General features: G+C 37.6%; 2 protein-coding genes across 5 annotated transcripts in view; one reads left to right on the top strand and one right to left on the bottom strand.

Annotated features, from left to right (window-relative positions):
* Positions 1 to 779: 779 nt before the first annotated feature.
* Positions 780 to 19,086, top strand: ANGEL2 (angel homolog 2). Of its 4 annotated transcripts, none has more exons than XM_079939662.1 (9): positions 780 to 1,555; positions 3,717 to 4,042; positions 8,568 to 8,824; positions 10,052 to 10,121; positions 11,325 to 11,746; positions 12,630 to 12,756; positions 13,173 to 13,230; positions 15,306 to 15,469; positions 15,613 to 16,691. In XM_079939662.1, the coding sequence occupies exons 1-9, from the start codon at positions 1,497 to 1,499 to the stop codon at positions 15,618 to 15,620; spliced, it is 1,491 nt and encodes a 496-aa protein (XP_079795788.1). In that variant the 5' UTR covers positions 780 to 1,496; the 3' UTR covers positions 15,621 to 16,691. The 4 variants fall into 4 exon arrangements, with proteins under 4 accessions (XP_079795788.1, XP_079795785.1, XP_079795787.1 ...); XM_079939659.1 differs by lacking the exon at positions 15,613 to 16,691 and adding an exon at positions 17,087 to 19,084 and having other exon boundaries at positions 781 to 1,555; XM_079939661.1 differs by lacking the exons at positions 780 to 1,555; positions 15,613 to 16,691 and adding exons at positions 1,664 to 1,721; positions 17,087 to 19,086.
* Positions 19,087 to 19,856: 770 nt separating this feature from the next.
* Positions 19,857 to 25,249, bottom strand: part of VASH2 (vasohibin 2) — a 37,891-nt gene continuing 32,498 nt past the window's right edge. The window contains exon 8 of the mRNA XM_079939688.1: positions 19,857 to 23,382. Coding sequence (XP_079795814.1) covers positions 23,310 to 23,382 — 73 coding nt within the window. The 3' untranslated portion in view covers positions 19,857 to 23,309. The remainder of the gene's footprint in view (positions 23,383 to 25,249) is intronic.

The following is a 25,249-nucleotide window of genomic DNA, read 5'->3' as shown; positions in this document are numbered from 1 at the left end:
AATAAAGTGTCTTTAAACAAACACATATAAAACAAGGTTATGTATTGATTTAGTGACTAAAATGTGACCAGTGGCTTGGGGGAACCTAACTGTATTTACCTTAGGAGCAATGGTTCAGTAGTTATTAATTCAGCGTTGGCAGTAACTTTGAGACAGGCTGGGACCTGGGACACTTTGCTGCCGTGCTTGCACCTGGACAAACATCTCCTTGAGCAACAAAATACAAAGAAACTCTAAAGGACTAATAATAACTGTGTGCATGCTTGAGCAGTTGGGGCAAATTATGGACATGATACAAAAAGACCGAAAAAACCCAACTACCACTTCTGAAGAGCGGGGAGCAAAAAAGGTGCACTGCACATGCATGCTGCACTCAACACCACCAAAAGGGTGGGCAAACAACCTAAGCCCCTCCAGCCCGACCACTGCACAGACTCCTACCCTCACCCCACAAAAGGAATCAGGTCACCACCGACCTTGGGGAGCAAACAAGGGAAACTGTTACTTGTTTTCGCTCCCCCCTACTGCAGCAGGGGCCCCAATAAAGCCTTGCCTGAATTCCTTATCTGGCCTCTTATCAATTTCTATTGATTGGGGGAAGGCCAAGAACCCTGGCTGGTATCAACTTTATAGAACATAACTACCACAAATAACGGAAATCAACTATATGTATACGGAGGGAAAAAGTGTTTTTCAAATGCATCTGATTTTCTTATTAACACAAGTGGGGGGGAAAAAAAGCCTTCCCAAGAAATCGCTCCACTACTCTCCCGAACAGCCTATAAAAGTGGTCATCAGGCCTTTCCCCCTCCACTATTCCTTTCCCCCTCCACTTTATTCTTCCTCAGTTCTCTCTCTGTGTGTCTCTTGAACGGGCTCTCCACCTAAGTAATGTTTTCCGAGAATCTAGAGTCCTATACTAAATTTGATAGCGACAGACACAGACGACGCACACGTACGTTCAAAAGTGAGCTCTGCGGCCGTGTTCCCACAAAATTAATTGAAAATAACCCGTGGTACAACAATTCTATCAGAACTCAGAGAAGGGCATTTCCCCACTTTGGGCATCCATCTTTGGAAATTCCCAAGGACATCATATAAATACACTAAATTTTTTTTTTCTTTTCTTTTTAACAGTAACTGCAGTGAACCCTCCCACAAGCCTTAATAAACCTTCGGCTCTTAGTTTATTTCCTCTGTTTCTTTAAGACGTAAGTCGGGTGTTTTGCCCGGTTCAGAAATGGCTGCCCCTGCTTCACACGCTTTGCGCAGGGTTCTTGAACAGAATTTGGCGTAGAGGCAACTCAGTGACTTACGCGGCGCAAGATGGGGACTTGGCGGCGGGCAACACTGAACCTCCCAGCATGCTTTGCGGCCTGGCGGAGAGGCCCGACGCCTAGTGATGGGGAGCCTTCGATGCTCTACGCCGCCAAATCGGCTGTAGCGGTTGAGGTTGAGCCCGGGGCCTGGGAATTGGACGCTCGCAGAGGGGGAAAATGGAAGCGTGGCGCTGTGTGAGGAGAGGCTACGGCCGCTGTGTGGTGGGGAGAGGCAGGTCAGTAGGGCTGGGTGGCGGGAGGGAGGAGGGAGGAGCGGGCGGCCTGGGGGCGGGCGGCCAGGGTTAACCGGGGCGGGGCGGGGTGGGGAGTGGGGGTTGGACGAGGAAGAGGGCCCGGGCCGCGGTACCGTCAGGACGGACCTCCGGAGACCCCGAGGGATAGGTAAACCCGGCGCGCAGCCGGAGGGGCGCTCGGCCCACGGGGTCCAGGGCCCGGGCGCGGAGCGCGTCGGCCATGGGCCGGGTTCGTGCTTTCCGGACCAGGTTGGCCTCAGAGTCCCGACCCTTTTCCCCCAACCCAACCTCCTAGCCAGCCTAAGCCTCCGGGTCCCGGGCCTCCTTCCCCAACCCTGCAGCCCCCTCCGGGAGCTGCCGGTCTGCAGGGAGGGGCTGGTTTGTTGTTGTGTTGGTGCCTCTCGAACTTTAGTTACTGGGATCCCAACCTTTACGATTATTACCAAATTCTCTTTCCACATCTATATTACTTAATGGATATTTTTCTTGAAATTGACTCACTTTTTAAAAAAGCACTTCAATAGATGCTGCGCACGTTAGAGTCTCCGTAAGCAGTATCCATGAGATCTTGGGTTTGGTATACTGATTTTTTTTCCTAATACATTTTGAAATGGATACTTAGATATAAAAAAATTTTAAGTTTAAATGTGTACCACGCGAAACCGACTGGCGTACCACACGTGGGAAGCACAGCACTCTATTAGTTTTTACATAAGTTACGGGGATCTGGTTTTAACTCCTGTAGTCTTGGGACTTGACAGTCGTCAACAATGTTTCCTGAGTACCAGCTGTGTGTCAGGCACTGTGCTAGGCACTTGGGAAGAGCCCCAGATTAAAATGAATAAGAAGGCTCTGGCCGTGAAGAAGCTCATCATTTTAAGAGAAAAAAAAAAAGTCTGTATAAGTAACTACAGATATAGAGAATGTTTTGTAGTACAAGTATTATATTTCAGTACGGTAGCTTATTAAGATAGAAAATGTATGGGCAAGCTCCAAATCTCTATGGCTTTCAGAGTTGTCACAAAGCAGGATACACTACCCTTGTCATGTCTTTAAAGATTTACAATTACATTGAGTTTAGAGAACAGTTTGAAAATGTGTAAACTGCTCAATAAATTTATGTAACAGTTAAAAATTTAAATGCTGTTAAAATGAAACAAATGTAACATATAAAAGTCAAATAACATTTAAATACAATTTAAGCAAAATTCTTTTGGTGATAAAAGTGGACATTATTGATGCTATCTTGGAAATGTACCTTAATGAATTCTGGAGGAAAGGATAGAAGTTTTTCTCAGAATCCTAGCATTTTGCCAGAATAGTGTAGTAGAAAGAAGGTGGTGCTTGAGTTGCGTTGTTTCTTAGGAGAGCCTGAGAGCAATATATCTATTCAAAATAATAATAACACTACTTTGGAGACATTTTTCATGCTATAACCTATCATATAATTGGTATCAGATAATTGATGCTGTTGGGTTTGGAGTGTTGCTGAATTTCTAGTAAGTAATTCTCTTTCATTTCCCTCAAGGAGAAGCGTGCTTTAAATTAAAAGAAAAAAAAAGAGAGTAGCATGAAACAATAAATTATCTCCCTACTGATTAGCAAGAGAGGTACTTTTATGAAGTAGTGATAGTCTTTTGTTAGCTATAAAGATGTTTGGAAAATATAACCTTGGTATAAAAAACATGTTCACAAGCATGTTTTTACTCCAAACCCAGGTTGGAGAGATTCACTTTAATTGTAGTCACCTTATGTGTTCTATATTTGATTTAAGTATTATGTTTGCTGTGGATTTTATTTGTCCATTGAGTTTTATTAGACGCTAGAAAGCTACTCTGAATACAGTTTGGTGATTGATTCAACACAGTTGAATTGTGTGGACTTTTAGAAGTGCATCTGGTGTTTCGGGAGGTTGGTGGATTCTATGTTAAGTGTTTAGAATACCATTCATAGTTGTTTAGGGAGAGTATTGAGATACTGCCACTAGTAGTTAAGTAATGGCTGCTTTTTCCCCCATCCTTCACAGATTTAGAAGTCAGATTTTAAATATTAGACATTACCTTCCCTTGAGGAAACATTTAGATTTTGTGTGCTACAGCTGAACGAAAAGTGGTGCCTCAAGGAGTGTATTTATTTCTTTTAGATACCCCATGTTACCCCATCACCAGAAGAGTCTCGGCAGAGACTGGACTGCACCGTGGGAGAATCTGCAAAGGTGTTGCTGGAACAGACATATTTCTAGTTGTATGAGGTGGCCTGGACATTATTCTCGTGCTCCTTACCCATACTTCAGTAGTAGGCATTTTTCACTAAATTGGAGACCACCTTGTTTGTTTGAGTCTAGAACTCAGTTTCAGTACTGGAACTGGAGACCTGACAACCTGAGCCAGACATCTTTGATTCATCTCTCTAGTTACATCATGAACTCTGAGGGAGATGAGCCTTCATCAAAACGAAGAAAACACCAAGGTAAAGGTGACATTTATCTTGGTGGAGAAATAGACATAAGCCATAGAGTAATTGAAACTTTCATATTTAATCCTTAAGAAAACCTGCAGGTTTTAGAGGTGTTGGTGTTTATTTTTAGCCAGTAGTTTTCTGTTATGAAAAAGGAAATTCTTTTTTAAAATTAAGACTTTTAAAAAGAAATTTTCAATTAATTGTGTATTTCTGGCAGTAAAAATAGAAGTGACTCTACATATAGACTAAAGTTGGAAAACAAATGGAGGACTAGATTAAAACATTAAGTTTAATTTAAGAATAATTTTCAAATTCAGTGTTTTTGAAACAAAGGTCCTTAGACTTCTTAGAAATTGGTGGATGTATGCTTGGGAGTCCACAGAGCTATTTTAAAAGATCATGTTTTCATTTTTAATGTTAGCTTCATTATATAAGACAAAAGAATTTCCTTAAATAGAAACAATCATAAATGAAAGCTATTTTCTTACAGAATCAGATTTTAGCTTATTAAATTTATATTTCTCATACTGGGGTCTGTAGACATAATCTCGAGAGTCTGTGAGAAGTTTTATCTTTTAACCACATCTTATTCAACTTTGAGACACTTTTTTCTAGATACTTTGATTATTTCTATTTTTCTCATATTCTTTTTACCCTAAACAATTCACTAGGCTCTCTGTGCTGCCAGCCAAGCCCTACCTCCAAAGTATACATGAGTTGTCTAAGTAAATTTGGAATTGTCTTTCTTACTGAGCTGTGGTTTTCAGTGAAGATCATTCCTACTGAAGATACGAAAATAGGCTGTGTGAGTGTTAAAGTGTAGGAAGCTGACCTAAGTTTGTCAAAGGATGGCATTCACAGTGTCTCACCTGGAAGTCAGAGCTAGATTACTTAGTGCTCTTTCAAGTAGAACTTCTACTACACATTTAAGTAGAAATTCTAAGCACTCAAAAGTGAAAATTTATTTGTATAGCACTTAACCACCACATATGTTTATAAACAAAGCTTTGTTTGAATGATTAAAAGGTGTATTTAGAGACATTAAAATTAGGTTCCTAAGGACAACACATACTTTATAAATCTAGGGCTGTATGATGACATGAGATAGCTTCTCATTCACGTATTCATTGTTCATCAGGACGACACACTCCTCTTCTGTTTAGCCTTTTGTTATAAATCAGGTGTGCTCTCAGATGGAGCGGTGGTGTAGTGACACAAGCATGGGCTTAGGAACCGCTCCCTGCTCTCATTCTGCTCCACCACTAATTGTGTGGGTTTGGACAGGTCACTGAACCTCTCTGCTCCTTGGTTTCCCAGTATAAAATAATGCCTACTTTGAAAGCCTGTGGAGGCATGAAGTGAGATATGTCAAAGTGCCTAACACACTGTTGGCTTCATAGTAGGTACTCAGAAAATCCTGGTGTTGTTGTTTTCCCTTTAATGGATGGGGAATTACATTTACATACTGATAAACTTTGATTGCAACCTGACTCTTTATATGTCCGTTCTTCCTAGGTATTGTGAATAAGGAAAATGCTCTTCGTTAAGCCATATTTGTGACTTCTGATATTTCACTAATACTACTTTTCAATCAAGAGAACAGCATTGCTAACTTGCCTATCACTTTAAAGTGGTATTTGAAGGATTTGTGTGACACAATTATGACCTTTTAATTAGGCACCCTAAAAACCCGATCAGGCCTATTGCTTACTTTCTTTGATTCATCTGTCTTCTCTGCTGTGATCACCTTGTTGCTCCTGACATGGAAGGTATATAAGCTTTTGTAGTGTGAATTTATGTTGTGAAGTATGTGAAGGCCAGAGACTATCCACTCTCTCAGTAGTTTTCAAACTGTCTTCCAGGGAACCCTAGCATTCAAATACATTTCTGTATGTTTATTAAAAGCAAATGTGGTCAGGATAAAATGTGTTTACCCCATCATCCCAGCTCCAGTCCCAACATACCAGGGACTGATGGTCATGACATTAAAAGTAATGCCAAAGTGTTACACAAGCTGTAGAAGTCTGAAAGCCACTGTATTAATTTGATAATCTGATGGTCTCAGTTATTTAAAAAATGGAATTGCAAAAAGACTTGGTTACAAACTCTTAATTGCCAGGACTATACAAATCTTAATGCTTTTATATGCCTTTATATATACATATTCTACAAGAAAGTATGGATGAATTTTTTAGACTTCCATCTTTCATATTTTAATGCAGTGGTGTCATGAGGGTAGTGCTGTAAGTTTGTGATGGTAGCTTGCATTTTGTTTGTATGACTAGAGCCTTTTCCATCTCATATACATATAAAGACTTAATGATTTGTGGCTAAAACCATAGACAGTCCCCAGTTTATGAATGAATTGTGTTCTAGATAATCAGTTCTTAAGAATCAGTTCTGTTTTCCTCATAGAAGCTATGTTATAAATCTCAGGGTAGTTGTGTGGAGTCAGTATAATTTGCTTTAGTTGTGGCCTTTAGCGGTAGGATTCTCCATTTTCAGTGAAGGATAAGGAAGGGGATAGTTTCCTTCTCTTTAGCTCTAGGCTAAATTATGTAATAGTTGAATGCTTTGTTTAGTTTGGTTTTCTTTCCTTCCACCATTTTTTCTTAGCCTTTCTCCTCAGGCTCCTAGTACCTTCATGGTATCATAATTCCAACTCCCCTGTTCCACCCAGACCTCACTATTCATAAAAATTACCTTCCTCTTCTGTCCTCTGGTCAAAATGCCTATTCCCTCAGTGCAGCAGATATCAGCATTTAGATTTTGAGGGAAGAAACCTGATTAAAGTCAATTTGCCAGAGTATATTTTAAAATTTTTACTTCACTGGCATTTTTATAGAGTGTACTGACGCTTTTTTTCTTCCAGTTTTATTGAGATATAATTGACATACCAGCCCTGTATAAGCTCAAGTTGTACAGCATAATGATTTGACTTACATACATCATGAAATGATTATCACAATAAGTTTTGTGAACATTCGTCATTCCACAGAGACACAAAAGTAAAGAAATATTCTTCCCTGTGATGAGGACGCTTAGGATTTACTCTCTTAACAGATTTCCTATAGAACACACCACAGTGCTCATTACATTGATCATGTTGTACATCACATCCCTAGTATTTATTCATCTTATAACTGGAGGCTTGTACCTTTTGACTGCCCTCAACCAGTTCCCCCTCCCCACTAGAGTGTGTTTATATTCTGACTGTAAATATACCGTCATTGTAGAAGATTTGGAAAAATCTACCACAATCCTTCCTCTCAGAGACAATTACTCTTAAAAACAGTGGTATGTTTCCCTTTAGTCTTTTTTCCCCCATATATAAAATATTTTTCTTCAATTTAATTTTTAATTGGTGAAATTTTAGGGATTGTCATCCAGTGAAGTGAAAACCTTCTTTCAGGAAAAGGGAGATATTCTAGGGCTCAGATTTTTTTCATATCATCTAATCATTCTCAAAAGTCCATCTTCAAATCTTTTTGTTTCCCAAGTTCATCCCATTTCTTGTTTTTCCCTTCTTTTGAGCATATAGATTCTCTAAAATGTTCCACATTTTTTTTTCATGGCTTCCATGGCATTAAGAGTGTCCTCTTTAATGGTGGGGTGAGGAAGACAAGATCAAAGGGTGTGTGTGTGTGTCTGTGTATATATACATATATATAAACATATATACTTAGTGGTGTGTGTCTGTATCTATAGTGATACACATATATATATATATTTATTTTTAGTAGGCATTTCTAAGTCAAAGACTGCCTATAATTGCAAAATCTCATGCTATTTAATCCTCTTCTCATCACTTTATCAGGGTACATGGTGTCTTTGCAGAATATAAACTATCACACATTCCTGGTTGCTGCATGCTAGGTTTGTCAGTCAGGCATCATCATTTACTAGCATTCTGTAGCTGCGTTACATTTAACTTTTGCTTTGGTGTGCATTAAAAATATTTCTTTTGCTTATTTTGTTTGCATTCTTCCAGTAAGTACTACTTCCATTTATTGTCATTATATACCCTTCATTCATGTCTAAACCAGATTTCTCAGATGAATTGTTTCTGGAACTTAGTTAAGCATTTGATGATCTTATCATACTAATAGGTGATAAAATACAATGTGAAATCACCTTATTGAAAGGCCAGCTGTGACATACAAATATATTATCATGGTTATGAAGTTGCTGAGCATGTCCGCGGCAGAGCCACTTCGTAACCACGGGGAAGTGAGAAACCGTGACCCCAATATAGTCAGTTTTATTAACACACACTCTCAGCCTCCAAAATGACTTGCTAGACCCTTTTAAACTGTTTTGTACCTCTTGGTCAGTCAGTGTATCATTTTACTGCCTTTGTAATCAATTTGATGACAACTTCTAGTTATTAAGTACTACATTGCCATTTCCTAGGGAAAAACATTCTGTTCATTGCCTATAGGAATGTTTAAAAGGCAAGAAAATACTTATATACAGGAAAAATATGATCCATTTTTTATTAATTCTTTGTATTTTATCTAATATATTTTAACAGGCACAATAAAACGGGATTGGGAATATATATGTAACCATAATAAAGAAAAAACGAAGATCCTAGGAGACAAAAATGATGACCCCATATGTGAAGACAGTGAGAACAAGTTTGACTTTTCAGTGATGTCCTATAATATACTTTCTCAAGATTTATTGGAAGACAATTCACACCTTTATAAACACTGCCAGCGGCCAGTATTACACTGGAGTTTTAGGTTTCCCAATATTCTGAAAGAAATTAAACACTATGATGCAGATGTAAGTACAAAATATCATCAAAATTCTTCACATAAGGAAGAGGTGGATTCATTTCTGAACTAAATGGTTTTATCCCTTTTGTTTGTAGGGTAAGAAGGGAAGACATTAAATATAGTGATGAGGGAACTCTCTGGCAGTCCAGTGGTTAGGACTCTGCACTTTCACTGCCAAGGGCCTGGTCGGGGAACTAAGATCCCACAAGCCACAGCGTGGCCCAAAAATAAATAATAAATAAATATAGTGATGGAACAGTTTTTAACAAGGTATCATAACTTTGGAGGAATAACTTGCTAATGGTTGTTGATATAAATAATTATATAATGTTTCAAATAAGATCCAAAAAGTTTTAAGCATCGATCAGTTTTGAGACAGGGATTGGCACCATATTAAGTATTCAGTAAATATTTCCTTCGATTCAAAATTTAAATAATTCGTGCAAAAATTTATTTAGATGATAGCATTCAAAAAATTATCTCTTAAGAAAGGACTAGGGGCTTCCCTGGTGGCGAATCCGCCTGCCAGTGGATTAAGAATCCGCCTGCCAATGCAGGAGACACAGGTTCGAGCCCTGGCCTGGGAAGATCCCACATGCCGTGGAGCAACTAAGCCCGTGGCCACAACTACTGAGCCTGCGCTCTAGAGCCTGTGCGCCACAACTACTGAGCCTGCGCTCTAGAGCCCGCGAGTCACAACTACTGAGCCCACATGCCACAACTATTGAGCCCATGTGCCACAACTACTGAAGCCTGCCCACCTAGAACCCATGCTCCACAACAAAAGAAGCCACAGCAATAAGCCCATGCACCACAACGAAGAGTAGCCCCTGCTTGCCACAACTAGAGAAGAGCCTGCGTGCAGCAGTGAAGACCCAGTGTAGCCAAAAATAAATAAAATAAAATAAATTTTTTTTTAAAAATGGTGATTTAGTACTAATGAACATGTAAATTCAGGAAAAATATTCCAACATATAAATTATAAATATTTCCTTTGGTAAATACCAGTTTTGGATAATAAGAGGGCTTCATGTGATTAAAGGTCAGGGTTTTGGGGGCTGATCAGATTTGGAGACATTAATTTGATAGACCTATACATTACAGGAAAAAAAATTTTTTATTTCAGCTTTCATCAGGTTTTTAGAATTTTAGAAACCTATTTTTAAAGACAAAAGCACCAGAAAATTCATATTTGCATATTTTTATTTTAATTCAAGCCATTTTTTTTTTTAAGGTACTTTGTTTGCAAGAAGTGCAAGAAGATCATTATGGAACAGAGATCAGGCCAAGTTTGGAATCATTGGGTACAGTGTAACTTTTACTTTAGCCAGATTTACTTAATGGGTTGTTAAAGTATAACTTGCTAATAACAAAGATGTGTGGTGTATTTGGACCTAAAATCTTAATTTTGAAAAAACTTAATATGCATTTCAAAAGGTCAGGAAAAGATTGAGGTATATCAAATGGGACCTTTTGTGTTAATACATAATTTTAATTCGGGTGGAAAGGTATGCAAGAATCCCTTAACAGCTTCCTTTCCAGGAGTTGCTTTGCCTACTCCCAGAGCCCTAAGATTCTGAGTTCCATGAGATCAGGGACCATCGTGTCTAGTTCATCATCATATAATACCAGTGTCTACCGTGTGTAATGGATAGAAGCTGAAAATCTGGTGAGTGAATACCTCTAGAAACAGGTTGTCTGTTTGAGAAATGCTGCCTACTTCGCATTCATCCATGCAGCAAATATTGATATTTTTTGAGTGCCTACTGTACACCATGCACTGTTCTAGGCAGTGGGAATACAGCAGTGAGCAAAACAGACAACAACCTCTGCCCTTGGGGAGCACACATTCTAGTGGAGAAAGACCAAGAATAAACTGAACAAACAAGTAAATAGTGCCTTAGGTAATGGTAGTTTTCTGGAGAAAAGCAAATGGGTCAGGTTTCAGTTTTAAACAAAATGATCAGAGAAGGTAACATTTGAGTAAAGACAAAGAAGGTGAAGGAACAAGCCATGGCTAGAGTTTTCCAGGTAGTGGAGATAGCAAAGGAAAGGCGCTGAAGTTGGAGTGCCTTAAGGCAAGTGAAGCTGCTGTGTGTGGAGTGGAGCAAGCGGGGAAGAATTAGAGGCAAAAAGGTGAGAGATATGGGGTTGGGGGCGGTGAGGGGGCAGATTACTATAAGGCCTCACTGTCTTTGTCATGAGTCTGACTTTTGTTAGGATGGAAATGAGAATGGTGATAATGTACACGTATGTAACCCTGAAGTCTGCCAGTAAAAAAATCTATTTGACCCAGTCTCAGACTTTTTTGATTCTAACACTTATTAACATCCTACATTACTAATGTTTTGCAGAATACACTTTGGTAAACATTGTTCAAAAAATTAGGAGAACTGTGTTTTGCTATATATATAATTTTTTGTGTGTGTGGCAAAACACAGTTCTTCTAATACTTACATATATAAAAAACCAGCCATCTTCATTTAAAATTTTTTTCTTTCCTCTAGGTTATCACTGTGAATACAAGATGCGGACAGGAAGGAAACCTGATGGCTGTGCCATTTGCTTCAAACATTCCAAATTTTCTCTCTTATCAGTGAACCCAGTGGAATTCTACCGCCGTGATGTTCCTCTATTGGACAGAGACAATGTTGGATTAGTGTTACTCTTGCAGCCCAAAATCCCAAGTGCTGCCTCCCCTGCGATCTGTGTGGCTAACACACATCTGTTGTATAACCCAAGGCGAGGTGATATTAAACTGACCCAACTGGCAATGCTTCTGGCAGAGATTTCCAGTGTTGCCCATCAGAAAGATGGCAGCTTCTGCCCCATTGTTATGTGTGGTGACTTTAATTCTGTTCCTGGTTCTCCACTGTATAGTTTTATAAAGGAAGGGAAATTGAATTATGAAGGACTTGCCATAGGAAAGGTACGTGCTTGCTTCCTCATTATTAGGAGGTGGACTTAGTCTCTCTCTTCATTGTAAAATGAGGGTAGTCATCACAGGGCTATTTGAAAACCTTGATGAGTCAGTACCCTCACTTTACCAACCTGTGATGATGAGCTACAGCTACTGATAAGTAATTATATTTACTTGAGTGAATTTCACCTATTGAATTTCCATCTATTTGTGGCAACATTTTGCTTGGAGGAATTGACAGGCAGTAAAAAATTCAGAATGGGGGAGGAGAAGAAAAATGAAAGCATTGACAGACATGAGTACTGCATAAATAAGGAACTACTTACAAGGTGGCAGAATAGAATTTTGAATGCTGGATGTGGCCAATATAGTTGGCAAAACAGTAATTTAGTATTTATTTATTATATAAGCTTCCCTTTATACAGTGATAAATATTTTAATTCTTTGAGTGTAATTTATCCCATGTTTTTATTTTAATTGTACTTCCTTTTGCTTACTTTAGATTATTTCATCTTCGGTATATTTAACCAAAATAAACTCTCCACCACTGAGTTTTGAATGATAGTTTAAAATATTATAAGAGTTGATCTCTCTTAGTATTTTATGTAGCAGGAAATATATTGCAGGTAGTAAAAAAGTCCAAAACTATAGATCGTTTAGATTTCCAAATTAGACAAAAACATGCATAGGAAAAGATTTCCATTTACATGTAAATAATAAGTGCTTTCTGAACTCTATTTGAACAAGATTTTATAAGCACAAATAATTAATGTAATGAATAAAGGATAATATTTACCATTCTTGGATTCCCTTTTATCTAAGAAATGAACTTTTCAGTACACAAACTATTTAAAATCTATTCACCTAAGATACCTGTTGAAATTTTGTTTAGGTATCTGGCCAGGAACAGTCTTCACGGGGACAAAGAATTTTATCTATTCCAATTTGGCCCCCAAACCTAGGTATCTCACAGAACTGTGTGTATGAGGTACAGCAGGTACCAAAAGTAGAAAAGACAGGTAAGTGTTTGCAATACATTTTGGCAGTCTTCTTGATAATAGTGTTCCATTTGAAGACAGAAAACTAAATTTTTTAAAGGGATAACATCTCAGTGATGAATATTCATATATAAAAGCATATAGTTGTTTGCTTATTCCTTTTTTTTAAGAGCTCTAAATTTACCTTTTTAAAATTCAGCTTCCAAAATTATCTTTGCGTGAATTACTTGCATGTTGCTTTGGAAATGTTTGTGTTTTATTTTTGCTAATTCTGGAGATCATCAAAACATAGATACCAGAATGAACCATTTTACTAGGCATCTATCTAAACTAGATATGTCTTAAATGTTGTTCCTAGAGTAAAAGGACTATACTAAGGCAAGCTAGAACAAAACAATACATTGATAGTATAAATATATTTCTCTTTGTTCTTCCAGACAGTGATCTGACACAAACACAGCTGGACAAAACAGAGGTCCTAGTAACAGCTGAAAAGTGAGTTTTGGAAAGCAACAATAGACATTTGCTGACTTTAGTTGAGTAAAGAAATCACTTGGATGAAAAATGAAGTTGATGATATTTTATGCTGGTGAAGAATGCTGGCTCTTAAGTCAAATAGACCTGAGTTCCAACCTTGACTTTGCTACTTTTTAGCTGTGTGATTTTTGAGCAAGAAATTTAACATCTCTAAGGTTCAGTTTCTTTATCTATAATTTGGGTTGTTGTGAAGATTAGATGAGACAAAGCATGTAAAGCTCAGTGTTTGACATACAATAGTAAGTGCTTAAACACTGCTGTTTATAGAAGCAGCTTGTCCATGAACCTGAACAGGCTAGTAAATTTATTATCTTTGAAATTTATTGCTATTACATATTTAAACAAAGGTCAAGATCACAGAAAAATATCTTTCAGATTTCAAGAGGACCTTTAGCCTCCTTTGACTTACTGGATCTTGAAACAAATCTATAGGAGAATTGATCCAAAAAAGAATATGTCTGTAGAAAAGACAATTACTTATACGTATCTCTTAAACTACAGGAAGAGGTCATCAGAGGTAGCTGGGTGAAGATGCCTGGATTTCTTTTTATTAAAGAATCATGAATGTTTAGGGCTGTGGTTGAGAAACAGATGTATATTAATACAACAGGATGGAGACTTAAATCTTGTCCCTTGGGAGATTCTTGAAATGTCTTGATTGTTTCATATTGTGCTCTTTTATAGCTTTGACTTTCGTTTAACATTTAAGTTTTCTCATTCTTTTTATCTGCTTTCTCTTCAGTCTTATTATATTTTGTATATCTTGTTTTGGGAAAATATCTCATATATAAGAATTAGTAAGAAAGCAATTTTTTTGAATTTTTGAAAAAGAATATATAAAAATCTGTGATTAAAATTTTCAAAGTAAAAACTTCCCTGAGTAAGATTAATAAAAAGGTTACTCTTACTAACAACTACTTAGTTTTGAGTAATTCTAAAATCTTTTTATAACAAAATGGGGTATAAGAAAAGATACTTTTAAGTATCTATATAAATACAGTGTGTGTATACGCATAGCTTTTATCTGTAAACTGAAATGTTGGTAGTAAGATAACAGTTTGCAGGAGACCTATTTTACATTTAAAAATATTGTAAATATAAGTCCTTAGACATAAAAAGTTGCTAAAACTTGGAAGTAGAGCATCTTGAAGCAATTACCTTCGCTTATTGACATATGAGCTCTTTAAAAGCAGAGCAACATCTTTATTTGTGTATTCTCAGCGCATAAGATGAGATAGTGCCTGGGACTTAGTACGTGCTTGGTAAATGTTTGTTGGGTGAATTTAAAAAAAGGTTTTTTAAAATTTTGTTTTCTTTTGTGACATAAAAGATCCTTAAAATTCATGATGTGTTAGTAGGAAATGATTTTTAAACCTTTTACCCATAACATTATGTGTATTTGTAGTGTGGGGTAAATGTAAACCATTATAGAATCTGTTTTAAGATACAGTATGAGGGCATTCCCTGGCGGTCCAGTGGTTAGGACTTCATGCTCTCAGAGGGCCCAGGTTCAATCCCTGGTCAGGGAACTAAGATCCCACAAGCTGTGCAGTGCAGCCAAAAAAAAAAAAAAAGATGCAGTACAAAATTATCTCATATACCATACCAAGAACAGTAATGGTAAAATATAAGCCCTCTGACATCAGAAGTCTGTTAGTTCTAAATAGCATTCCTAAAGGCCACTTTAATTTTCCTTCTTAAAAACAACAAAAAACTTATAAATTGTTTAAGAATATGTGTTCATTCGCAAGTGAATCTCTCAAATATGTTATAATTAATTTTAAAAGTCACATTATTCGGTTAAGTATTGAGCTCCCCACTCACACCCCACCCCATGTATCACAGCTCTGTTAATGGGTTTTGGATATCACTGCATGAATAAAGGAATGCAAAATTGTGATATGGTCTATTTAAATAAAGATTGTCCTAATGTCTGGTTTTGTCTGGAAATTAAGTGAAAAAGTGGTTTAAATAGGAGGAATTATAAAAATCATGAAGAACTTGATGCCAAATAATTTTTCTTTTCAATTTAGATTATCTTCAAAGTTACAGCACCATTTCAGCTTGTCATCTGTTTATTCACATTATTTTCCTGACACTGGAATTCCAGAAGTGACCACCTGTCATTCCCGAAGTGCCATAACTGTGGATTATATTTTCTATTCTGCTGAAAAGGAAGGTGTTGCTGGGCAGCCAGGTAAAGAATGCGTGTAATCTTAAATTCTGCTTGAGAACACAGTAACTAAAACTTAAGGGCTAAAGTTGAGAAAGCTAGCTAAACATCTAGATGTTTAGATTTAGAAATTAAAAATATTTTTAAATTGGTAATATATTTGGCAGATTGGTGATATATTTGAGTAAATCAGTTTATCACCTGCAAAAGTTGGAGGCAGTGGAACACCTCAAAGCAAATTATTACCCAAGAATTATATCCACAGCTCTACCCTCCAGTCCCAGTCGGCTTCTGAGGTAGAGTACAGATCTTTCATATTGCCCTTTGGTTTCACTCTCCATACATTTATGTTTTTCTTGTGACAGCAACATCATACAGTTTTGTACTTAAATTTTACTGAAGTATGCTGCCTTCATTGTAGGGCCTTGCTTGTACTGCCAACAATTGACAGTTTTGTCATGTTGAGCCTGGAATATTGGTTCTTCCTGGAAAGAGAAGTCTATAATATATGTGTTTTCAAAAAGCAAAGGTGATAACACACTCTTCCTTGTATGATTCAATGAAAACAAGATTTTTTTTTTTTTTTTTTTTTTTTGCGGTACACGGGCCTCACTGTTGCGGCGTCTCCCATTGCAGAGCACAGGCTCCGGACGCGCAGGCTCAGCAGCCATGGCTCACGGGCCCAGCCGCTCCGCGGCATGTGGGATCTTCCCAGACTGGGGCACGAACCCGTGTCCCCTGCATCGGCAGGCGGACTCTCAACCACTGCGCCACCAGGGAAGCCCAAGATTTTAAATACTAATCAAAGGACTTAACATGGAGAATAAAGTGCCATTTAAAGTAACTGGAAGTCAAAAATATATTCAGAAAACTGAAAATCCTAAATGTGGACAGCTATTTTGTTTTTCCTGATTTTCCCTTTTTCTTTTCCTTTTTCTTTTTTCAGTGCTACTTTTCTTTTCCCATCTGTTTGTTTGTTTTTTCCTTCACAAGGATAACCTTACTAGTAACATTCAGGAGGGGGTTTACTCCTCTCTGCTAGATCAACTCTGCAAAATAAGCTTGCTCTGAATTTGTAATAAGGTTCTGGTAGTTGTCATACTGAAGAACACTCACTAGGTGGCGGAAGTGTGCCATGGGCCAGCATCGCTACTTTTAACATTAAGAGCACATCCTCTTTTACTCTATTTCCATGGGTACTGAGTGTCTGGGACCAAACTATACTAATTTATTCTGCAGTCACCTCATAAACGTCCTACTCAGATGTGGCTTGGTCTGTCTGATTTTATACAACTACAGAAAGGTTGATGGGTGAATTTCTTAGGTAGTTGTCAATCTCAAATTATTCTTAACATCTTATGTGTTGCATTGATATTTTCTTCTAAAGATTATTTGCAGAAGTTGAAATGGAAAAAAATCTGAAATAGAAAAAAACAAGCATCTGAAACGTCTGTTTGTTAGAGAATTATAATTAGGTTATATCGCAATAAAAATTTAACCATATTCTAAAAACTGTTTCATATTAGACTTCCAGAAGGGTGTCAAGCTATATATCATTGTTGTTCTAAAAGAAAAAAAAGATTTGTATGATTTACAGTAACCTGTTGTTTCACTAAATATGTATATGTTTCTTTAATATAGGAGCCGAAGTTGCTTTGGTTGGTGGCTTGAAACTTCTAGCTAGACTGTCACTTCTTACAGAACAAGACTTATGGACTGTTAATGGACTTCCAAACGAAAATAACTCTTCGGATCATCTGCCTTTATTGGCTAAATTCAGACTTGAGCTCTGACTCCTTTGTTTTTTTGTTTTTTTTTTTGTTTTTGGTACGCGGGCCTCTCACTGTTGTGGCATCTCTCGTTGCAAAGCACAGGCTCCAGACGTGCAGGCCAGCGGCCATGGCTCACGGGGCTAGCCGCTCCGCGGCATGTGGGATCTTCCGGGACCGGGACATGAACCCATGTCCCCTGCATCGGCAGGCGGACTCTCAACCCCTGCGCCACCAGGAAAGCCCCTTACTCTTCTTTGATTACATATATACTGTACTTTCCCATTTATGTTCTTTTTCAAAGAATGTAAAGTTGTTCTTAAGAGTTTGCATGTTACTTATTTTTACGCTATGGAATTTCTGAAGAGGTTATGTTAAATGCTTGAAACAGGTAGCAGAAGAAACAAGTTTACAACAATTTTCTTTTTTTGATAATGAAAAAATATTTTCCTGACAAGTGAGATCTAAACGCTCTTTATTGTAAAAGAGTTGTAAATATTTATTATAAATTCCAGTAAAATTGACAGTGATTTTTAAATATAGTGCAGTTTCTTTAGTCCTCTTAGTAAAGAATTTCATGTTTTTGGCAAGCTTTACAGTGGATCCAAAATATCTTTGAGTTCTTACAAACCACAACTCATTTCCCTTGCAGAGGCCCGATTTCATCATGAGGATCATATGTTTGTTGAGTCCTAAGTAGTTCATCTCAGAAATCATCGGGTTCACAAGTGTCCAGCCAACCATTGTAGTTTGTTTTTGAGGGGGCTCAGTAATGCTTTTCAAAATTGTACAGATTGCTTAATCCATCTTCTTACTATCCTGAGCCATGTAATATGCCTGCATTTTATTGGGGAAATATAGGTCACCATAACTAGTAGGATGAAGTGCTTTACACAAGCCCACTTTCCATCCTGTCATAGACCATTGCAGGATACCTAGGAGAGGCAGAGATTGGGGTTATGCCTTGTGTTTCCCTAGTAATTTTTTTTTTTTTTATATTCAGTTTCAAGAAAAGATCCCTGGATTGGGAAAGATATTTTACTTAACTAATCCTGTAGAAATTTATTTTATTAGGAAACATATTTGGAACAAAGTGGCAGCTATGAGGTTATTTTTATTTTGCCTTAGAAATAAGAGGAAGCCAGCAAAACTCTAGAGAGATATCAACTTGGAGACCTAATGCTCGTAAGTAGTAACTTTAACTGTTTTGTTTTGTTGTGGTTTAACTGTTGTGGTTTTGTTTCTAAAATGTTTTATCATGATGCAGTAGTGTGAGATGATGCTGATTTTTTTTATAAAGTGGTGAAGATCAGGCCTAAAATATCCTGTAGTTGGCTCTGTATAAGTGTTTGAATCAAAAATTTTTAAACATAATTGAAAATTTCCTTTTTTAGACATTGGGATCAAAGAATTATGTACATTTTTACTAAGTAGTAATTTTATATTGAATTATACTGAATTATACAATGGGTTTTACAGTGGGTTTTTTTTACAGTGGGTTTTCTTAATAGAATACTTCATCTTAAATTAGAAAGCAGCAGCTACTTTATAGTCTTGGACTTTAAAAGTTTTTCTACTAAAGTATTTACTACAATTTTTAAAAAATAAACCAGATAAATACCCCCAAAAGGCATGTGGGTTACAAGGATTTGCCTAGTAAAAATTATAGCGGTAAGCAAGTACTTTTAACTGTTTAATGTCTTTCTCTCACAGTATTAACTATAGGTCTAGGATTTTTCATTTCGTAGTAAGTTTTCAGAAAATTGTATGTTCTAATTAGCAGATATTGTCGTCATCAAATAATAACAGCACATAGTATATCCCCTTTTAGTATTGGGGAAAGAAAAATGAAGATTCATTGATCACTACTTTGTGTTGTGTGAATTTGTTAACTAACTTTATATATAGGTATTGTTGATAAACATCCCTGAAAACCTCTATGAAAACTTAATTTTTTGTATCCTGATTAATATATTGTGATTTTAGGCCCTTTTCATGTGCTTCACTTCAATAGAGTTAATCCATAAAATTGCTTTCTACTTTAGCTTATAGAATGAAGTATTATTTTGTGTACTGGAGGCCAAAGGGTCCATGTAACATCATAGCTTTTTAAAGCTCCACTAGGGACTTCTCTGGTGGTGCAGTAGTTAAGAATCCACCTGCCAATGCAGGCGACATGGGTTCAGTCCCTGGTCCGGGAAGAACACACATGCCGCGGAGCACCTAAGCCTGTGTTCCACAACTACTGAGCGTGCAAGCCACAACTACTGAAGCCTGTGCGCCTAGAGCCCGTGCTCTGCAACGAGAAGCCACTGCAGTGAGAAGCCTGCGCACTGCAACGAAGAGTAGCCCCCACTTGCTGCAACTAGAGAAAGCCTGTGCACAGCAATGAAGACCCAGTGCAGCCAAAAATAAATTTATATATAAAAAAAAAGCTCCACTAAAATTAACGTCCATTTTCTTTACTTTTTTTGGTCCAAAGAGTTAATAACTCTGTTGGATCCTTGTATTTATCTGCCAAAATTAAATTAATTTAAATTTGGTTAATTGCTGAAACCAAATCTCCCAGTCTCAAGCGCTATGCTATCCAAGTGTGTGTGGGGGGCGGGGGGGGGGGGTTTTTTTTTTTCTTTGGCTGCACCCTGCGACTTGTGGGATCTTAGTTCCCTGACCAGGGATTGAACCTGGGCCATGGCAGTGAAAGCAGAGTCCTAACCCCTGGACCTCCAGGGAATTCCCTATGCTATTTAAATGGAAAGGGATATATTATGGAGTAATGAAATGCTTTACTGTATGTAGCCTTTGCTATCAGTATGCGTGTTTGAAATCATCTTTTTTGGAATTTAGCAGCGATCTGCTTTTAACCCTTTGCTTTCATAAAAAAACTAAGATCCAGAGAATTCAAGGGGTTGGAGAAACATTCACGTCAAGTCATTTGCACTTTTTCCCTGTAAGTTACCTAATATATTATTGTACTAGTACATCTGTGCCTGAAGATTTTGTGGTAGATGTACTAAGCTGTGTAACTGACTTGTTGCCTCTTCTAAATTGTTTCATTACCCTTTTCAGCCTTTATTACTTAGGGTGATACCAAAATATAAGTGAATTAAGATACACCAAAATAGAGTGATGTTTAACACAGAGTCTGAAAATTGTGGATGACAACAAGGGTGAGAGAGTGATAAATTAGTTTACCAACAAGGGTGAGAGAGTGATAAATTAGTTTACTAGGACAAGTATGTAGTAAGAGGAATAAGAAAAAAATCACACCATTTATATTTTTAGAAGGAAAACAATCCTTGAGTTTCCAGGATGGTTTTATTAAAGTCCCATGCTGTGTATAAACATACAAGTGATGAGAAAAACATTAACTTGAAACATGCACTTATCTGGCATTCTCTAAAATACCATTATACAAGTTTTCATTTACTTAGAAAAATACCCACTAAAACAATCACAGTTTTTCTTAAAAGATTTTTAAAAAATGTGTTGGCCAGAACAAAGTCCAGAGAATAAACAAGATTCTGAATTGCATGTCAAAAAAACTGTACAAGGTTGTACATAAAACTATAGCTTACAAAAGCCTCAGGTATAGTAAGAATACTGAATTAAGATTTCCAAAGTTCTATTTACCAATATCTATTAAAATCCTTATGAAATAATTGACTTAGAAAAAGTGAAATGCTCATGATTTCAGAGTGTATAGAAAACACTAAATACCACTTTCTGAAATAAAGTGTACTCAAAACAGCACAACATGTAGTCTAGAATCAAAATTTCTGTCATTCATTTAAACTTTGCATGTATTGCCATAATGGCTTAAGCATAAAATTTCTCTTGCATTAATAACTTTAAAAACTAGATTTCAGATCACTTCATAGTTTTGTTTTTTATCTTTTGAATTATAGCCAGTTTTAAAATCAGTTCTAGGGGGTAAATCATGTCTTTTTTTTTTTTTCTTGCCTTATCAATTAAATTACTTCACTAGAATGTAGGAGTTTGTTGCCTTTCTCATATCTCTTAGAAATTAACATACTCCATAGGCAATAAAAATAGAATAACAACCAAGAACATTTTAAATTAATTTTCATGTTTCTGTGACTAACTCTTGCTTTGGGGAAATGAATCTTAAAATCAAGAAATGAGTGTGGAATAAATCAGGTTACTAATTGAATCATCAAGCCAGTTGGCAGTTCTAAGGCTTATACATCAGCATATTAGAAACAGGCTGTATTCCTATTCCTTTCCCCTTTTCTGTGGGAAACAAGAGGCTATGCAACTCTTGACATTCCATATTTTAGATTGGACAGTACTTAATACTTGGAAAATCCTATTCCAAGCTCTTAGAATGATTGCAGTGTTATAAGTAGTCTACTTATTGGATATAGTATTTTCAGATTGATAAACAGATGATGGTATTTCATCTAGAGAGAGAGCTAGGTCAGTATTGTTTTAGAATGAGAATGAAATGATTCACTGGCGACTGCAAACATCTAAATACAAGCAGCCATGAGGCTGCAGATGGGTTCATCTTGTGAAGATTAAGGATAACTCATTTTAAATTCTGCTAACTGATAGTACTATTCTTGAGGAAAGTGGTTAAGTTCCGAATTTTTAACTTATGCTGTATTTTAATCTAACTGAGATGTACACTTCAGTCAAAGAAAACCAGAGGGGGAAGTACTGAGACTGAAATAACACTTTTGTTGACTAGCAGACTTCACTTAAATATGCCTTTTGGTCTCATGAGTTGGCATGGTTGCTAAGATCAAACAAATGAAACGGAAGCTGTACTCTTGATAACATACAGACTTGGTATGCTGTTAGAGTTATTCTGTGTGGTCTGCAGCCAGAAGTTACACTGTAACTACCATATGCAGGCCGGATATTCATACTGTGCTCCGTGGACTAAATCACACTATAAGGTGTAACACTGTACCTGAAGACTTTTCCATTAAAACTAAGGTTCTGCTTCTCTAATTCATTGTATTTTCCAATACCAGTTCCTAAGCATCCTGAAGTGGTACCTAAAAGCAATGTACTGGAAAATAATCACATCGTGTTGTATTTGGTCTTAATATAAGACATCAGAACACATCTCTAACAACAGTGAGTCCTTCAGAATCGAGGCCTGACTTAGAGTTTCGAAATCAGGTGAAATGGGATCAGCAAGGTTAGCTGGTTCTCAAGACCTACTGATTCACTCCTGGCCTGTGCCTTTGAGTGTGTTACTGTCAGAGGTAATTGCAATACTGCTAAATTTGTGTAACAGTTCATGACCCTGTGTGCTTTTTGCTGGACTCTGCAAAGTTTAAATGTTAGTGACAGAACATAGACTAGCTTCTGAACGTGCTTTTCTTTTGTTTTGAAAGAACAAAAACTGCTGTCAGTGAATGCTCTAAGAAAGATTTAAGAAAGAAGTAACTCCAAGGTCCGGAAAATGGTTTCCCGTATTGCCAGAAGAATTTCAGTGCTTTTCTAGTAAAACACTTGCATATATAATACCTTAAATTTCATCACATGTGTGCACCAGGAAAAAAATTCCAGACCTTGTGGAGATCCCCATGGAAAATATTGGGGAAACAATACAAATAGAATATAAAAAAACAAAACACCATTAAATTTGCATATCTGATGTCAAGATGCTGAGGTAATATTGACTGCTTACAAAAAGACCCCACCAATCTTTGCCGCTGTTATTGCTGAAAAAGACATTAATACTGATTGAGTTTACCTTACTATATCAAAAGTGGGAGGGAGGGTTTCATGAACATACACTACTGCTGTTTAAAACAAGTAAAAGAATGTAGGTAAATGGGAAAATATAAAACTACAGTTATGGTCTTATCCTTTCTATCTGGAGTGAGGGAGACAGTCTGACCGCAGTGGGATTTATTACTTAGCCTTTTCATGGTTGTCCCTTCGTGAATTTTTTTAAAGTTCATTGTTACCACCCACTCAGAGTCTATTCCAAGTGAACCCTTACAAATAAAATTCACAAGTTCTTAATAAATAGTTGCAGTTCCTCCTGAAGATGCTGGGTAAAGTGCAGACAGAAGCACCATAGAAGCCCTGTTGCTGGCTGTATTGCTGGCCTAAATTCGGATTTGATAGCCCACTTCATTCAGAGTGCTGAGATCAGCCACCTTCTTTTCAGGCAATGCAGGCCTAAGGGTAAAAGAAAGACGGTAGGCGAGAGGGGAAGGGACAGAAAGATCATTCAGTATTGTCAGGGACCTCTACCCTTTTGGTATTTGCCCCCCCTACACACACACACACACCAGCCTTAGCGCCCAACTCCACCTCTTGTTTCTCAAGTCCACCTTTATAGGTTTTAAGGAACCTTTTAATAGGCTTTCATTGTAGAGTTCAAAAAAAATTTACAGGTTGCTGAATGAGTTTCTTCAACTTTAAGCCTGAACTTGGTCACACTAACTTCTGAAACCTAGTTTCTGTAAACCTTGCAAGGGTCTAAAAACGTTTGACTACAGTAGAACTGAACATCTGAACCAGATTCTCCTAGAAACCTTGGCCTCCTCGTGTCGCTGCCCTGGGGAAGCCCAGCACCTACAAGATGTCTCAGGTGACTCAGGTTCTTGTGAAGATTCTCAGTCACTATTCATTCCAGGCTTGAGGGTATAAAATCAGGATGAATCTTTTAGAATTCATCTGTAAAAGCAGGTCAGTGTGGAAAATCATTCAGTGGCAAATCACCTCTCTTCCCTAAATACGTTTTCTCAAGCACTTTCCAATATGACAGTACACCCAAGCATTTATAGGAAGTCGTAAGAAAGTACTTCAAGGTGGGGAAAGAAATCATTCAGTAGCACATCATCTGTCTTCATTGAAGATACTTCCTAGGTGACTTCCCAATATAAAATCATACCTAAGTGTTCTCATGATTTATCTCACAATTTTTTCCATTTCTAAAATGAGCCTTGGCGCTTCCCTGGTGGCACAGTGGTTGAGAATCTGCCTGCCAATGCAGGGGACACGGGTTCGTGCCCCGGTCTGGGAAGATCCCACATGCCATGGACCAACTAGGCCCGTGTGCCACAACTACTGAGCCTACGCGTCTGGAGCCTGTGCTCTGCAACAAGAGAGGCCGCGACAGTGAGAGGTCCGCGCACCACAACGAGGAGGTGCCCCCGCTCGCCACAACTAGAGAAAGCCCTCGCACAGAAACGGAGACCCAACACAGCAAAAATAAATTAAACTTTTTAAAAGGCAAAATTCCTTAAAAAAAAAAAAAGCCTCCTCCTCACCTTCTTTGGTAAGACATAACCCAGATTGTAAACCAGTATGTCTGGGTTCTAATTGAAAAGTTTCACGTTTTTACAAGAAGATCAAAGACATTTTTAGGTTACACTTGAACCTTGTCTTAAGTGTTAATAAAAGAAGAGAGAGACCAAAATGAAAATATAATTGTTTAAAAGTTTCTTGGTTTATACCTTTGAAAGATTTCCTAGCAGTAAATTTGTTTTTCCCTTGGCATGAATGTGGTCCAAGTCATTCAGCGTTGCTAGAACGAGAAATCAACAGCTAGCTTCTACTTAGGGTGCTGCTCGATAAAGGACACCAGGCTTAATTTCAGCAACAAATTCTACCACCCCTCACGTTCTCATTCTAATTCTCTCTCTCCTTGGCCCTCCCTCTCCCCTCTTCCTCCCTCTCTCCCTCCCTTTCTTGTTTTCAGAGATGTCCCATTTCTGAACAGTCGTTAGCAGTCTATGATCATCCCCTCTGAAACTAGATTATCCGAAGTGGTACAAAAACCTTCCCTGACCTGCTACTTGGCACTACTAAAATAACTTGTAACCTTTCTTGTCTCCGTTGCACGGGGCTTACTTCTCAGCTGGACCACGTGCCCTGCTTGATTGGTCAGGAATCATGCCTCTCATTCCTTTGTGTATCTTCTCCTGGTGCCCAGGATACACAGATGATGCTGATAAATATGGTCGGCTGTGGGTAGAAATCCCAATGCTTCCTTGCCTACACCCTTCATTGTATCAAAGAGCCTAAGGCTTCTGACCTT

This window comes from Stenella coeruleoalba, assembly GCF_951394435.1.
Source record: "Stenella coeruleoalba genome assembly, chromosome: 1".
Classification (NCBI taxonomy): domain Eukaryota; kingdom Metazoa; phylum Chordata; class Mammalia; order Artiodactyla; family Delphinidae; genus Stenella; species Stenella coeruleoalba.
This window is presented reverse-complemented; position numbering and strand designations above follow the sequence as displayed.